The following is a 16324-nucleotide window of genomic DNA, read 5'->3' as shown; positions in this document are numbered from 1 at the left end:
CTAAGGACCCCAAAGTGCTTTACACATCCAGTCATCCACCCATTCACACACACATTCACACACTGGTGATGGCAGCTACATTGTAGCCACAGCTACCCTGGGTCACACTGACAGAGGCGAGGCTGCCGGACACTGACCACCACCAGTAGGCAACGGGTGAAGTGTCTTGCCCAAGGACACAACGACCGAGACTGTCAGAGGTGGGGCTCAAACCGGCAACCTTCCGATTACAAGACGAACACCCAACTTTTGAGCCACGATCGCCCCGTAAGGAACGAAGTGTTTGATCCTCTTGGACTAACTGTTGTTGACAAGCTCAGCTGTGAGATGTTTCCTGTAGCTGGTCACCAGATTTGTGGACGTCTCAGCTGATTTTAAACTTCTCATCCGTGCAGAGGATCCTTAAGGTTTCTAGAAAAACTTGAGCTCTCTGGAGGTTTTCTATTGGATTAAAGTCAGAGACTGACCAGGCTGCTCCATGGCTGTAATGTGTTTCTTCATGACTCACTTCTTGATAGCCTCAGTCGTATGTTTTGGGTCAAAACTCGTCCATGAGGCTTTTCCCTGCCTAAGATTTCCTGTCTTTCCCTCAGTGCGATGCAGTAATTCGTTCTTTTCCATTCAAACAGCTCAGATTGGTCTCATCAGAATCGTTCATGTGTTCATTGACAAACTTCACATGGACGTGAGCTCTTCAGCAGGAGTACCTGTGTGTGCTGCAGGGTAATGTCCCAGCTGCTTGGAGATCCTTCAAGAGATCTTCCAGTGTAGTTCTGGAGTTACCCCTCACTGTTCCATCCGTTTGAGAATAATCTCACACACAGGTCTCATCTTGTCTTCAAGCTGCTCGCTGATGTTCCTGCAGCCCACTCCAGCTACAGCAGAGGTCAGCAGTCTGTCCCCGACATCCTCACACAGGCTTTTGTGCTTCCCACAGTGGTGAGGCTGAAGTCAGGCTGGGGCTTCGGGTGTAGTTAATGCTGGCTTGGTAACCGTTAATCAGTAAAATGCACATGAATTTGCAGCTGTTTGTCTTTCATAATGAAACCGGACACATACTGCTCATTATGAATTCAACAAGGAATCAAATATTTGTTTGTTTCATGACGAAAACCATTTTCTGTGTTTTTCTGTTCATATTTACTGACTCAGTTCTGCTGCTTGTGTTTCAGTCGCTGCCACAAACAGATATGAGGAGGATGATGACGAGGAGGAGGAGGAGGAGGAAGAGAGGGATTACATGAATGTTGAGCCGGTGAAGATAAAAAGGAAATGTGCAGAGCAAGCAGGCGTGTCAGACGAGGAATCTGACGATCACAATTATGTCAACATAGAGGATGAATTTGAAAGCACTGATGAGGAAAATGATTATGTGAATGTAACAGATGGAAGCTGAACAAACTGGACATCTTTGCAGGAGAGCAGATTTACCATCATCACTGGACCTGCTCATTTATATTCTCTGATTTAGTATTTTTCATGTTCTTTGGCCCCTCTGTGGCCCCTCCCCTATGCAAATGGCGAACAATCAGCCATTATAATTTCTCATACATTGAGAATAGCAGACAAATCAACACAGCAAGAAATAGAAAATACATCGGTGCAAATTATAAGTCTCTATCATGATGTGCTCTGTTTTTGTGTTTGTTGTAGAGCTGTAAATGTTAACACGTTAGCGCCGTAATCACAATTAACGCGATTAAAATTTTTTAACGCAATCGACCCATCTGGAGTGCAGAATGGTCAGACTTTGAACAAACTGCCCAGAATGCATTGTGTTAAATCCTCCCAATTCTTTTGATCTTTGGGCTGAAGGAAGGACAACACTCGGTGTAAATGCTCAGTCAACAATCATTTTATTCCAACACTTCTGAGCATAAACCATCCGGAGGGGAGATGAGCGCGGGAGGGTGTCCGCCTGATCTCGAAGTGTCTGAGCGTTTCTCACATACTTCTAGCTTCAGCCCCCCTCTGCCTAGTCATGGGGCAGAAAACCTCTCCGGTCTCTGTTCTCTTCTAATCAGACAAATAAGGTCCTGACTCTCTGATTTCTTATAGCTCAGCTGTATCGTGCATCATAAACAACATCATTCATTCACAATGAATCAGCAGTCTGATGTAATAAAAATCAGTTTAATAAGTGTAATAGTTATCACCTCTTCAGGAGAATAATGCAAACTAAACTACATAACAATTTCACAATCTTTAATTAGGGGTCTAACGTGGCATAAGATAATATAATAATCTCACAATTCCCCCTTTGATCTCTTTTTAAAGAGATCACTTACACCTCATAATCCAGTGTTGCCCTGAGGCCCTCTGTCCCCCTTTAACGGGTGGAGCATATGTGTGATGACCTCTGTGTTTGCGCAGTTCAGATGTAAGAAAAACTATGATTACAACAGCAACAGTAGGTACAGATGACACTCCCATCACTCCCCAGTTCTCCCACAGCTTTATTTTGCACTCCAGTTTCCCACCCCCATCTTGGTGCCACCTTGTACCTTTCAAACGTACTCAGTCTAGAACCTCTGTCCAAGGAGCTTTTAACCTTCACTTTATTGCTGCAGCTACCAGTGTCTTCCAGTGGGGTGATTCTCTGCTCTTCTTTCTTCGACCTCCGGGGTTAGACCACCCTTCGGTCGTTGCACAGATCAGGGGATTTTTCTGCCCTGATTTCAAACAGTGATCTGTGTATTCAGGGGTCACAGCCGTGTCCCCCTTTTTACCAAGAGCCTCTCGAGCCTCGTTGGTCTGCTGTTCCTGGTTTTTCACCAACCCCTTCGTGTTTATTGCTGTGTTTATGGGATCCATCCTCTCGAGGTGACTAGCCGGAGCCCAAACGCCATGACACTTGACCCCAGTTGCTGTCTCGGCCATCTCTGTGTCTGTGTCTGCTGCGAAGGATCCTCGTATCTCCGTGACCTCGTCTGGTGTCTGTTCCTTCCTCTGTAAGAGACAGAAAACCAAAACACCTCTCTGCCTAGCTTTGATAATCTAATGTTGTTATCCATTGTTCTTCTAGTGATGCAAATTTGGTTTAGAATATCATGTTCAGGACTCTCTGACCCAGAGACTTATTCTACTCATAATCCATGTGTGTGTAAGCGTGTTTGCATCCTCTGCACTCAAAGTCAATGTCTACAATATATCTCGCCGAACGAAGATGATCAAGATGATCCAATGTTGTCAGTGTTTGTTTTATGTGTGACTCCTCCCACCAGAGGATGGCTGTGGGTTTTTCCCCCTTTCTCTTTTAGGAGTCGGACACCTGGGCGTGCCTGCTGAGTAGCTGGGTGGAGTCTCTTCCTGTCCTTGGATTGGATAATTGGCTAATCACCTCCAGTATTTAACTACCAGATGACAGCTGCTTGGCCCCCTCTCTCTACTCGCTGCCATCATCCAACAAATAGCATGTGTTTTTGAGTCGTTGTTTCATAGTGTCTTTGAATGAATGAATGAATGAATGAATGAATGAAGGCTTTATTGGCCACATGCAGGTTGCCCTGCAGTGGAATAGAACCCCCCACACACACAACAATAACATCACATGGGAATACAGGTCGGAGATCGGCAGCGTTTGCCTATTGATTTGCAAGTATAGCCGTGTGTGTGACTGGTGTTAGTATCTTAGTTTTGTAAATAGATTTGTAAAATAGCAATTGTGTATTTTGTTCACCTTGTATATATTGTTCACTGCAGCAGCCTAGTAGGCGTGAGAAGAATTACGTTTTCTCCTGTTTTTTGTTAGAAAGTTAGGTAAGTGAATTGTATTTTGGTTGGTTTTCATTTGTGTAGGAAAGCGTAGGGGCCATCAGGGAGTTATGTTTGTTATTTTTGGCACTGAAGCAAATAAATGGCTGCTTAGCACTTTAAAAGATTCGACTGTTTGTGTTCTTTCTTGGGTGGTGCTGAGTGGGGCCAATTTCTTGTTGCGTTCAATACACGCTTAGACTAAGGCTACGTCCACACGTACCCGGGTATTTTTGAAAACGCAGATTTTTCTATGTGTTTGCACCTTTTGTCCACACGTAAACGGCGTTTTTGGTCACTGAAAACGAAGATTTTTGAAAACTCCGTTTTTGCATTTACGTGTGGACAAGAAAAACGGAGAAAACGCAGCGTCAAAGGTGTGCGCAGTTTTTGACGTCACACTGTGCGCCACGTTATTGTTTCGGTGAAATGAATTTCTACAAGACTGTTAATTCTACTCTCTGCAGTGTTTACATGCTTACATATACACACAGTTACTGTCCCTCCACACATACGACTCGGTTCTGCTTCTATGCCCCAGCTTTATTTACTTTTTCCCACCGAGGCTTCTAGACTTCTGATTGGCCAACATTTCTGCACGGTTAGGAATCTAGCGCCACCTGCTGCTTTGGCATGTTCATAGCAGCGTTTTCCTTCATTCCTGCCTTTATGTGTGGACGGGATTATTTTTTAAAACGAAAACGGAAAATCTCCGTTTTCAAAAATACCCGTGTACGTGTGGACGTAGCCTAAGAACGTAACAGCGGGCCTTAGGTTTGGCGCTCTCCGTCTCCGCTGCATGAGATCCTTTTCCTGCTGCACTGTTGACATTTTCAGGTTGTTGTTGTGGGTCCAGCTGCTGCAGCGTTTGGTCAGGGTCACGTCAAAGATGGTAGAGGGGAGAGCAGAAGTCCAGGTCAGCCTCGGCTTCCAGGGCCGGCAAAGCAGCCTGTAATTAAACATACAGAGAAAAAACAAAAAACAAAACAAAAACAGACGAACAGGAAAATGATGTTGTGTTGGCTGTGTCACAAAGAGAGGGGAGAGACACCGGACCAGGCCGTGTCAGCCTTCTCTCCCCTTTATTTGTTTTTTTTCTCACGATATAATCAACTCATAGCCCACCAAGCTGACAGGACAACGCAGGTACATGTTTAAATTCTTAAGATCATGTTTAAAAGCACAAAAGAGAATTTTCCTTCCGTCAGTAACTCACTTGTGTTGTTCAATCAGCAGGAAACATCTCACAATTTGACTCTTAACCACTGAATTTGTTGTCTCATCACTGGTTGGTCATACCAGTCTCTTTCTTTTCTTTTTCTTTGAAGTTAAGTTGTTGTCCTGCAACCCAGAGGGTTTATTTGTTAGTAGTGGATAAACTTCATCATTTAACAACAGGTGTAGGTTAAGTTTCCCTGCTTTAACCTTGCCGGTGTTTCCTTAAAAGGAGCTTTTCTCTCACGTTTCTCTGCTTGTGTGTTTTTGTTTCACCTTTTGTTGCGATGCTCCGGACGCTTTCCCAACCTCCACAAGTCCGTTGGCCCCAAATTTCAACCCGATTTTATGAGTTACAGCTTCTCTTAGTTTCTCCTCTACTTCTCTCCTGGTGCTGATTCTTGCTGGGTGTGGTTCCCATCACTATCATTTTGCTCTGGTCGCTGTGGTGGGCGGTTGGTCCAGGTCCGTAGCCTCCTGTATTAACACACTAAGAGATTTATTTAATATCATTTTCATCACTGTTAAATAGACAAGCAGGCAACACGCCCAGCTTTACAGCACAAATGCCCGTCTCACAACACAGTCCTCTCTCTGCTTCTCCATAATCCTCCACTCTCCCTTTATTTATTATTTATTTATTACGGGCGACCGTGGCTCAGGGGGTTGGGAATTGCATCCATAACCGGAAGGTCGCCGGTTCAATCCCTGGGCTCTCTGTCCTGGTCGTTGTGTCCTTGGGGAAGACACTTTACCCTACTTCCCTACTGGTGTTGGCCAGAGGGGCCGATGGCGCGATATGGCAGCCTGGCTTCTGTCAGTCTGCCCCAGAGCAGCTGTGGCTACAACTGTAGCTCCCTCCACCAGTGTGTGAATGTGAGAGTGAATGAATAGTATGGAGTGGCAAAGGCATCTGCTCTTCATTTTATAAGCTGGAATGTTAAAGGTATAAATAATCCGGTTAAACGCACAAGGGTTTTTACTCATTTAAAATCATTGAGATCCGATGTTGTATATCTGCAGGAAACACACCTCCGATCAAGTGAACAAATTCAACGAATTAAACTGTTTCTCTGCTTGTCTGCATTGCCACAAATTGTTCTATTTGGTGATGTATCATAGAACTGTACTATATAGTGTATGTACGTTTCTGTGTTTGCTAGTAACTACCATCAACCTAAGGTCTCAGCTAATTTATCTTTGCAGAGATGTTCATTTGATTGTAACAGCAGTAGGAAAGAGCAGTAACAAGAGTAGGACAGCTAAGCTAATTATGGCTAAACATTTGGAATTTAGTGAAAGCAAAAATTGACCTTGCAAAGATGGATAGGTTTATTTAGAAAGTCAGCTATTTACATTTAGTGTTCGTCCCAAGTAGGAGATTTTGAATTGAGTCTAAATTGACCGCAAATTTACTTAACTTGTTAAAATCAACCAGGCTGTTACTGAAGCAGTCGAGGAATTACCTTTGAGGTCTCAGTCATAGGTAGTAATGCAAAATCTAACATTACACTAACCTTATATTTTTGTAAAAGGCAAAATGGACTTTTTTCCAGGGTGGGGGGAGTGTTTCATGTCTGTAAGTTAAAATTGTTATTTTTGTTGTTTCCTGATTTCTAAGAATTGGGAGAACAATTACATGCTAACAAAATGATGCATTTTGGTTGCCCATGTTTGGTGTTGCTTTGGGCTTAGGGTGATCACTGACGATGACTTACACCTAAAAGAGCTCAAAATCAGAAAACGTTGCTCTAAAACATGTTGACATGGTAAATGAAAATGAACAATAATCCAAATTGATCATGCAAACTGAAAGACTACTTACTATGTTTCTCTTGTTACTTCATTAGCCTCAGTGTTCTCAGATCATTCTTTACATAAAAGCACCCAGTTGTCTTGCAAAGAATGTGTAGGATTAGTGCAATCACACACATTCGAAGATACTGGTAGTTATTGTTTCAAATGCCTATTTCATGACAACCAGGCTAAATTCATCTAAGGGAGTATGAAAGAGATTATCTGGATGCTGAAATGATTGTTAAAATACATTAGGCCAATAATAGTAGACCTGTGCTACATTTGTCCAGCTAGGCAACACATATTTCTGCATAAGAGATACATGAGACACCCTTTAAATAAGCAAATTTCATGTTTAAAACATGGAAATGCAGCCAAAATGGACCATACAATGGCCTCAGTGAACACATCAGCACATAAGTAGAGATGAGGAAACTCAATCACATTAGACATTAATATGACTATGAGTAAATTATATATATTATATATTCTGTTACATGGTTTAAAGAATACAATGTGATAATCACACATGAGAACGCTGTTTCCAGTTATACAAATTTATTTTATTTCACTATTAAAGAAACCAATTATGTGAATAAAAGCTCACCACAAGAACATCTCCCAACCCAGTCTTACAAAGTTGCAGTTACAATAAAAAACTGTTGGTGAGCTAAAAAACAATCCTGGTGCTGATGCTTGTCACTGAACGTTTTGGACAGAGCTCTTGATTGAAATGCCTACCGTTGTGTGTAGGCATTTCGGTCCAGATGTTATGGAGTTCAGTTCAGCTAAGATGTATTTCTAAAGCACCGGATCACAAAAATAGCCGCTTCTCGGCTGTTTATATTGTAAGGTAAAGACCATACAATATAAGAGAGAAAACCCCCCAACAATCAGATGATCCCCTGTGAGCAAACCCTTGATGACAGTGTCTGTGAAGGTTATCAGTCATCGAGGCCATTGGTGACGGTGGGAAAGAAAAACTCCCTTTTAACAGGAAGAAACTTTCGGCAGAACCAGGCTCAGTGAGGGGCGGCCATCTGCCTCGACCGGTTGGGGGGGGGCACAGCTGTTATAACCCCTGACGCAGCATAGCTTCTAATTCTGAAAGATACGTAGATACCTTAAACCTGCACTCTATGCAGGACACCAAGCGATGACACAACTTGCAGTACTATAGGAGTCTATGCAGAAACAGTTTTCTCTCTTGAATCTCTGTAATTTTTTTGCTACTGAGTGTCTGGGTGCAGTCACTCATTTTGGGCCAATTAAATCAAATGAACTTCCATTGTCTAAGTTATAGCCCTATTGAACCTGCGTTAACCAGCTTTAATAGGGAGGGCCAAAGTCCTAGTTGTGCTAAATTTCCTCGAATTCTCCTCGGAGATTTTCGAGTAGCTTCCTTTGTTCTTGAAAGTTCTTTTCCATTTGTCTCATCGCTTCCCGTCCATTCCACATCTTTTTGGTAAGGTCACTAACCTTATTTTCTAAGGCCTTATTTTGTTGTTTGAGTATGTCAACTTGGACATCGTAGTTGTTTATCAGATCGTTATGTGCTTCCTGTGAAACTTTGGGAGTCTGAGCTTGGGTTTGCAACGCCATGTCTTCTGTTGTCAAGGCTTCCTGTGAATCATACAGATTTTTCTTGACCTCTTCAAGCTCTCTTTTCTTTTCCTCAAATTCATGGCACAACAACTCCTTTTCTCTGTTGGTCACGTTAACATCATGTTGGGAGTCTTTCTCAGTGGCTTTGAAGATCCGTGATTCTCCTTTCGCACCCTCATCGTGTGGTTTCAGTTCTTTTTGAGAATCACCACTCCTTTTGGAAAGCTCCTGGAGGTCCTGTTCAAGAAGTTCGTTATGCCGCCTCAATATGTCAATTTCATGTGCAAAGCATTGGAGTTCCAGGGTCTGTCTGAGCTGTTCACTGTCCGTTGTTTTGTTTTCCTCATTCATGATCCTTTTTCTTTCTTCACTCTCTTGTAACTCTTTAAAGGCTGTGTTTGCCTGATGGAGCTCAGTTTTAACAGCCTGTATTTCCTGTTGCATGTCATCTTTTTCCTTTTCAAAGTCCCTTTTCAGCTCACACATGCGTTTTATCATCACATCATTTTCCTCTCTTAAAGACTGGTTGTCCTTTTCCATGCCTTTCACTTTTATAACATAGCCTGCCTTTTTGCTTTGCAGCTCTCTGATTTCATCCTGCATTTCCTGCATCACCTCTTTGTGTTGCTGAATTTCTTTGCTATTGAAGCTTTGTGAATCCTGTAGAACTGTATTCAAATATTCCAGCTCTTGAATTTTGAAGTGAATTGTTTCATTCTCTAGTTGCAGGTCTCTTTTCCTCTTGTTTTTAGAGAACCCACTTCGTTTGAAGAGAACTTCAATGTTTTTTTGGAGAATCTTGTTCTCATTTATGAGCTCTCTTTTTTGCTCCTTAAGGTCGGCGTTCTCGACTTTAAGGTCACGTATGGTAGAGTTTTGTTGTTTGAGAGTTTTATTCTCATTTTTCAGCTCTTTGATTTGCTGTTTAAGTTTTTCGTTCTCGGCTCTCATGTTGCATACAACAGGATTTGACAGACTCATATTTCAAATTGAAGTTGATGCTAAATCTCTGTACCAACTAAAAGATTTTTTAAAAATACCGTCAACTGTGTCAGAAACGCAAGTTTCCAGTAGTTTCCTGCCTAGTGAATTCTTCCACTCTCTTTGAAAGACTGCCAAGAGTGAGAACCTCTCCCCTATTTATAGGTTTTCGTGTGCTGATGTCATAAAGAAGACCAGAGATCAAAGGGATTCTGGTGAAACGTCACTGTGTCTGGTCTGGGCAGTTCTGAATTGAATAATAACAAAATGACGGGGGGCGTGTCTGGTAGCCATGTGAAGACGTGTTGTACAGGGCTCCTCAATGGACTAACTTGTTTCATAATTCCATTGCTCCAAAACTAACGAACTTTTAACAACAGTACGATAACACGCCCGTGTGCTGCTCTGAGGCACTTTTTACATCTTCAAGGCTACGGTGTACGAAATATGAGCAAAACTAGATCGGGGAAAGAGCAGGCCGCAAAAGCCTCGGACCTGTCACGGTTGTTAAAGAGTGGACTCAGGCGCGGAGCTCAGAAATAATGACAGTGCATTTATTTACAGTGCAGCAAGGTGACAACAGTTCAAATGTGCAACAATGGTGATAGTGCGTCCCTCCTTCCACGATGCGCGTATCGAGGCTTGCTTCATTTATGGGAGGAGCTGAAAATGATGACGTCCGAAGCCTCGCTGCCCGGCTGTACCACGTGACTGGTTCATGAAGTGGTTCGAACTTTGCCGCGAGATATGACAGCGATATAAACCCCTCAGACTTCATTCAAAATGTGGGTGTTTGATGGAGAGTTGCTGTTAGAGAGAGTTTGGAGACCGTTTGGAGGTTTATGAGAGTGAGGAGAGAAAGTCAGGAGAGAATGGAGCCAGCTAAGAAGAGGAGGATGTCCTCCCCTGTGTGGGAACATTTTGATCTTATTCCTCCCAACAAGGTATGTAAATTTCTACAGAAGATGTATTTTCCTGATACTGATGGTGCAATACAATTTATGTTGAGCTGTCTTGACTTTTGTACAAGGTGAAGTGTTTGCTATGTGCCAGGGAGCTGGGATATAACAACAACACCTCATCCATGCTTAGGCACTACAGAGCTTTGCATGAGAATAAGGGGGACACCGATCGTGGAGCAAGACCAGGTGAGCCATCAAATGCAATGATAATATAGCATGCAGTAATGTAACTAAATGATATAACAATATTATACAACTGTTATAAGTTACGTGTGTGATATTTATATTTGTGCTTTGTCTTTATTGTCTTTCCTCAGGAGAACAATCTCAAATAGATGAAGACCTGGTCAGCATGGTGATTGAGGACTCCCAGCCATTTAGCATTGTGGAGGACAAAGGATTCAAAAGATTTGTTAAATCATTAAATCCCAGCTATGTTCTCCCCACTAAAAAGGTCATAAAAGCAGTGAAAATTTAGTTTTTACAGAATAAAATGTGAACAGGCAGGACTGAGGCTCAAAGCCTCAGTGTGTAGCTGTCCATACCTCAACGTTACAAAAGCACAACTACTGTCCACACCCCAACCACACCTCACCTCACAGTAAATGATCATTTCCATTTCAAGCATTTCCAAATAATCATTTCCCATACTGCCACTATAAATATACACAGTATACTGCATCACTACAATATACATGTTTTACACACTCCTTTTGTTGTTGACATTTACAGGCTGTGTGCAAAATGCCACACTCTTCAAATTCATGCCAGCTATTATTTTTACGTCCAGTAGGTGTCCTGCTAGAGCAAATGAAGCTTCATGAAGCTTCGCGTTGGGGTGAACCAATTGGATGAAAAGCTTCAGTGCTTCATGGGGCTTCATCTGCCCATCACTATCAGACAGCACTTCAATAACGTTAGCGACTCAAAAACACTACCAGGCTTAGTGCAATACTCCAGCGCTGTCTGTCGCTCAGCCACACCATTAAGTAGCCCTGCTACTAGTTGATTGGCAGCAGCTGGTGGATTGACTGCAGGTGCGGCAGCTCCGGGCGACAGCACTTCCGGGTCGGAGGTAGCCTGTTGCTAGGTTACCTCCTAACACATCACAGCGGAGCCGGAGGGGAAGACAGGGCGATAGGAGAGACACATACACACGCACACAGATATACACACACACTGGCAGGTCGACCGGTCAGGGCGCCGTCAGATCCTGACAGGACCATGCTGAGGACAGACCGGAGGCACCACCCCATGACATGAGTGAGATTATGAGAGCTATTGCTAGCTCTGAAAAGACGATATTGGACCGTATCGATTCAAGCACGAAAGATTTATTATTCCAGAGGTTGGGACATATTTTTTCTGCACCTGCATTTTGGTACCTGAATGGCAAGCTCGCAAAGGCATCTGCTCTTCGTTTTATAAGCTGGAATGTTAAAGGTATAAATAATCCGGTTAAACGCACAAGGGTTTTTACTCATTTAAAATCATTGAGATCCGATGTTGTATATCTGCAGGAAACACACCTCCGATCAAGTGAACAAATTCAACTAATTAAACTGTTTCTCTGCTTGTCTGCATTGCCACAAATTGTTCTATTTGGTGATGTATCATAGAACTGTACTATATAGTGTATGTACGTTTCTGTGTTTGCTAGTAACTACCATCAACCTAAGGTCTCAGCTAATTTATCTTTGCAGAGATGTTCATTTGATTGTAACAGCAGTAGGAAAGAGCAGTAACAAGAGTAGGACAGCTAAGCTAATTATGGCTAAACATTTGGAATTTAGTGAAAGCAAAAATTGACCTTGCAAAGATGGATAGGTTTATTTAGAAAGTCAGCTATTTACATTTAGTGTTCGTCCCAAGTAGGAGATTTTGAATTGAGTCTAAATTGACCGCAAATTTACTTAACTTGTTAAAATCAACCAGGCTGTTACTGAAGCAGTCGAGGAATTACCTTTGAGGTCTCAGTCATAGGTAGTAATGCAAAATCTAACATTACACTAACCTTATATTTTTGTAAAAGGCAAAATGGACTTTTTTCCAGGGTGGGGGAGTGTTTCATGTCTGTAAGTTAAAATTGTTATTTTTGTTGTTTCCTGATTTCTAAGAATTGGGAGAACAATTACATGCTAACAAAATGATGCATTTTGGTTGCCCATGTTTGGTGTTGCTTTGGGCTTAGGGTGATCACTGACGATGACTTACACCTAAAAGAGCTCAAAATCAGAAAACGTTGCTCTAAAACATGTTGACATGGTAAATGAAAATGAACAATAATCAAAATTGATCATGCAAACTGAAAGACTACTTACTATGTTTCTCTTGTTACTTCATTAGCCTCAGTGTTCTCAGATCATTCTTTACATAAAAGCACCCAGTTGTCTTGCAAAGAATGTGTAGGATTAGTGCAATCACACACATTCGAAGATACTGGTAGTTATTGTTTCAAATGCCTATTTCATGACAACCAGGCTAAATTCATCTAAGGGAGTATGAAAGAGATTATCTGGATGCTGAAATGATTGTTAAAATACATTAGGCCAATAATAGTAGACCTGTGCTACATTTGTCCAGCTAGGCAACACATATTTCTGCATAAGAGATACATGAGACACCCTTTAAATAAGCAAATTTCATGTTTAAAACATGGAAATGCAGCCAAAATGGACCATACAATGGCCTCAGTGAACACATCAGCACATAAGTAGAGATGAGGAAACTCAATCACATTAGACATTAATATGACTATGAGTAAATTATATATATTATATATTCTGTTACATGGTTTAAAGAATACAATGTGATAATCACACATGAGAACGCTGTTTCCAGTTATACAAATTTATTTTATTTCACTATTAAAGAAACCAATTATGTGAATAAAAGCTCACCACAAGAACATCTCCCAACCCAGTCTTACAAAGTTGCAGTTACAATAAAAAACTGTTGGTGAGCTAAAAAACAATCCTGGTGCTGATGCTTGTCATTGAACGTTTTGGACAGAGCTCTTGATTGAAATGCCTACCGTTGTGTGTAGGCATTTCGGTCCAGATGTTATGGAGTTCAGTTCAGCTAAGATGTATTTCTAAAGCACCGGATGGCAAAAATAGCCGCTTCTCGGCTGTTTATATTGTAAGGTAAAGACCATACAATATAAGAGAGAAAACCCCCCAACAATCAGATGATCCCCTGTGAGCAAACCCTTGATGACAGTGTCTGTGAAGGTTATCAGTCATCGAGGCCATTGGTGACGGTGGGAAAGAAAAACTCCCTTTTAACAGGAAGAAACTTTCGGCAGAACCAGGCTCAGTGAGGGGCGGCCATCTGCCTCGACCGGTTGGGGGGGGGCACAGCTGTTATAACCCCTGACGCAGCATAGCTTCTAATTCTGAAAGATACGTAGATACCTTAAACCTGCACTCTATGCAGGACACCAAGCGATGACACAACTTGCAGTACTATAGGAGTCTATGCAGAAACAGTTTTCTCTCTTGAATCTCTGTAATTTTTTTGCTACTGAGTGTCTGGGTGCAGTCACTCATTTTGGGCCAATTAAATCAAATGAACTTCCATTGTCTAAGTTATAGCCCTATTGAACCTGCGTTAACCAGCTTTAATAGGGAGGGCCAAAGTCGTAGTTGTGCTAAATTTCCTCGAATTCTCCTCGGAGATTTTCGAGTAGCTTCCTTTGTTCTTGAAAGTTCTTTTCCATTTGTCTCATCGCTTCCCGTCCATTCCACATCTTTTTGGTAAGGTCACTAACCTTATTTTCTAAGGCCTTATTTTGTTGTTTGAGTATGTCAACTTGGACATCGTAGTTGTTTATCAGATCGTTATGTGCTTCCTGTGAAACTTTGCAAACCCAAGCTCAGACTCCCAACGCCATGTCTTGTTTTCAAGGCTTCCTGTACATTACACAGATTTTTCTTGACAAGCTCTCTTTTCAGTGCCTCACATTCATGGCACAACAACTCCTTTTCTCTGTTGGTCTTGTTAAAATCATGTTGGTTGTCCTTTTCCATGTCTCCCACTTTTATAACCGAGCCTGTCTTGCTGCTTTGCATCTCTCCGATTTCTGCCTCCATTTCCTGCATCACCTCTTTCTGTTGCAGGTCTCTTTTCCTCTTGTTTTTAGAGAACCCACGTCGTTTGAAGAGAACTTCAGCGTTTCTTTGGAGAATTTTGTTCTCAATTAGGAGCTCTCTTTTCACTGCCTCAAATTGATGGTACAAAAACTCCTTTTCTCTGTTGGTCACGTTAACATCATGTTGGGAGTCTTTCTCAGTGGCTTTGGAGATCCGTGATTCTCCTTTCACACCCTCATCGTGTGGTTTCAGTTCTTTTTGAGAATCACCACTCCTTTTGAAAAGCTCCTGGAGGTCCTGTTCAAGAAGTTCGTTATGCCTCAATATGTCAATTTCATGTGCAAAGCATTGGAGTTCCAGGGTCTGTCTGAGCTGTTCACTGTCCGTTGTTTTGTTTTCCTCATTCATGATCCTTTTTCTTTCTTCACTCTCTTGTAACTCTTTAAAGGCTGTGTTTGCCTGATGGAGCTCAGTTTTAACAGCCTGTATTTCCTGTTGCATGTCATCTTTTTCCTTTTCAAAGTCCCTTTTCAGCTCACACATGCGTTTTACCGTCACATCATTTTCCTCTCTTAAAGACGGGTTGTCCTTTTCCATGTCTCCCACTTTTATAACCAAGCCTGTCTTGCTGCTTTGCAACTCTCTGATTTCTGCCTCCATTTCCTGCATCACCTCTTTCTGTTGCTGGATCTCTTTGGTTTTGGAGCTGTTTAAATCCTTTAGAATTTGGTTCCAATATTCCAGCTCTTGAATTCTGATGTGAATTGTTTCATTCTCTAGTTGCAGGTCTCTTTTCCTCTTGTTTTTAGAGAACCCACTTCGTTTGAAGAGAACTTCAATGTTTTTTTGGAGAATCTTGTTCTCATTTATGAGCTCTCTTTTTTGCTCCTTAAGGTCGGCGTTCTCGACTTTAAGGTCACGTATGGTAGAGTTTTGTTGTTTGAGAGTTTTATTCTCATTTTTCAGCTCTTTGATTTGCTGTTTAAGTTTTTCGTTCTCGGCTCTCATGTTGCATACAACAGGATTTGACAGACTCATATTTCAAATTGAAGTTGATGCTAAATCTCTGTACCAACTAAAAGATTTTTTAAAAATACCGTCAACTGTGTCAGAAACGCAAGTTTCCAGTAGTTTCCTGCCTAGTGAATTCTTCCACTCTCTTTGAAAGACTGCCAAGAGTGAGAACCTCTCCCCTATTTATAGGTTTTCGTGTGCTGATGTCATAAAGAAGACCAGAGATCAAAGGGATTCTGGTGAAACGTCACTGTGTCTGGTCTGGGCAGTTCTGAATTGAATAATAACAAAATGACGGGGGGCGTGTCTGGTAGCCATGTGAAGACGTGTTGTACAGGGCTCCTCAATGGACTAACTTGTTTCATAATTCCATTGCTCCAAAACTAACGAACTTTTAACAACAGTACGATAATATGGGGCGCCGTTTGTAAACTGAAACATGCCGAAATTAACAGCAACATTTTTCCACATTTAGCTCTAAATCTTACAAAAACATGTTTTTTCGAGTCATTTTTTACAACATTTAGTATAATATTTGTAACTTTTCATATTTAAAACAGGATTTTAAATGTTAAATCTAAATGCTAAATGTTAAATGTAAATATTATATATAAATCTAAATGTTAAATGTTAAATCTAAATGTTATATATAAATCTAAATGTTAAATGTTAAATCTAAATATTATATATAAATCTAAATGTTAAATGTTAAATCTAAATATTATATATAAATCTAAATGTTAAATGTTAAATCTAAATGTAACCCAGAGTAATTTCCTGCACTTATTTCCTGCCATTGAACGCATCACAAATGCATGACTCCAACCACATGACTTTGCTCAGCCAATCGAATGGCATGTAGGTCATAGTAAGCCTGTCCCGGCTTCCTCCCGTCAGATGCGT

The 16324-nt window shown here is 41.5% G+C and overlaps 1 protein-coding gene across 1 annotated transcript; it reads right to left on the bottom strand.

Moving 5' to 3' along the window:
• Positions 1-5850: 5850 nt before the first annotated feature.
• Positions 5851-9872, bottom strand: LOC147316422 (uncharacterized). The gene has a single exon (XM_086259927.1). The coding sequence runs from the start codon at positions 9349-9351 to the stop codon at positions 8125-8127; it is 1227 nt and encodes a 408-aa protein (XP_086116053.1). The 5' UTR covers positions 9352-9872; the 3' UTR covers positions 5851-8124.
• Between the last annotated feature and the right edge of the window lie 6452 nt (positions 9873-16324).

Source organism: Aulonocara sp. 'chitande type north' Nkhata Bay, linkage group LG13, assembly GCF_057382095.1.
Source record: "Aulonocara sp. 'chitande type north' Nkhata Bay isolate Kocher_YH1m ecotype deep benthic linkage group LG13, A_spYH_male_GT1.1, whole genome shotgun sequence".
NCBI classification, from domain to species: Eukaryota; Metazoa; Chordata; class Actinopteri; order Cichliformes; family Cichlidae; genus Aulonocara; species Aulonocara sp. 'chitande type north' Nkhata Bay.
This window is presented reverse-complemented; position numbering and strand designations above follow the sequence as displayed.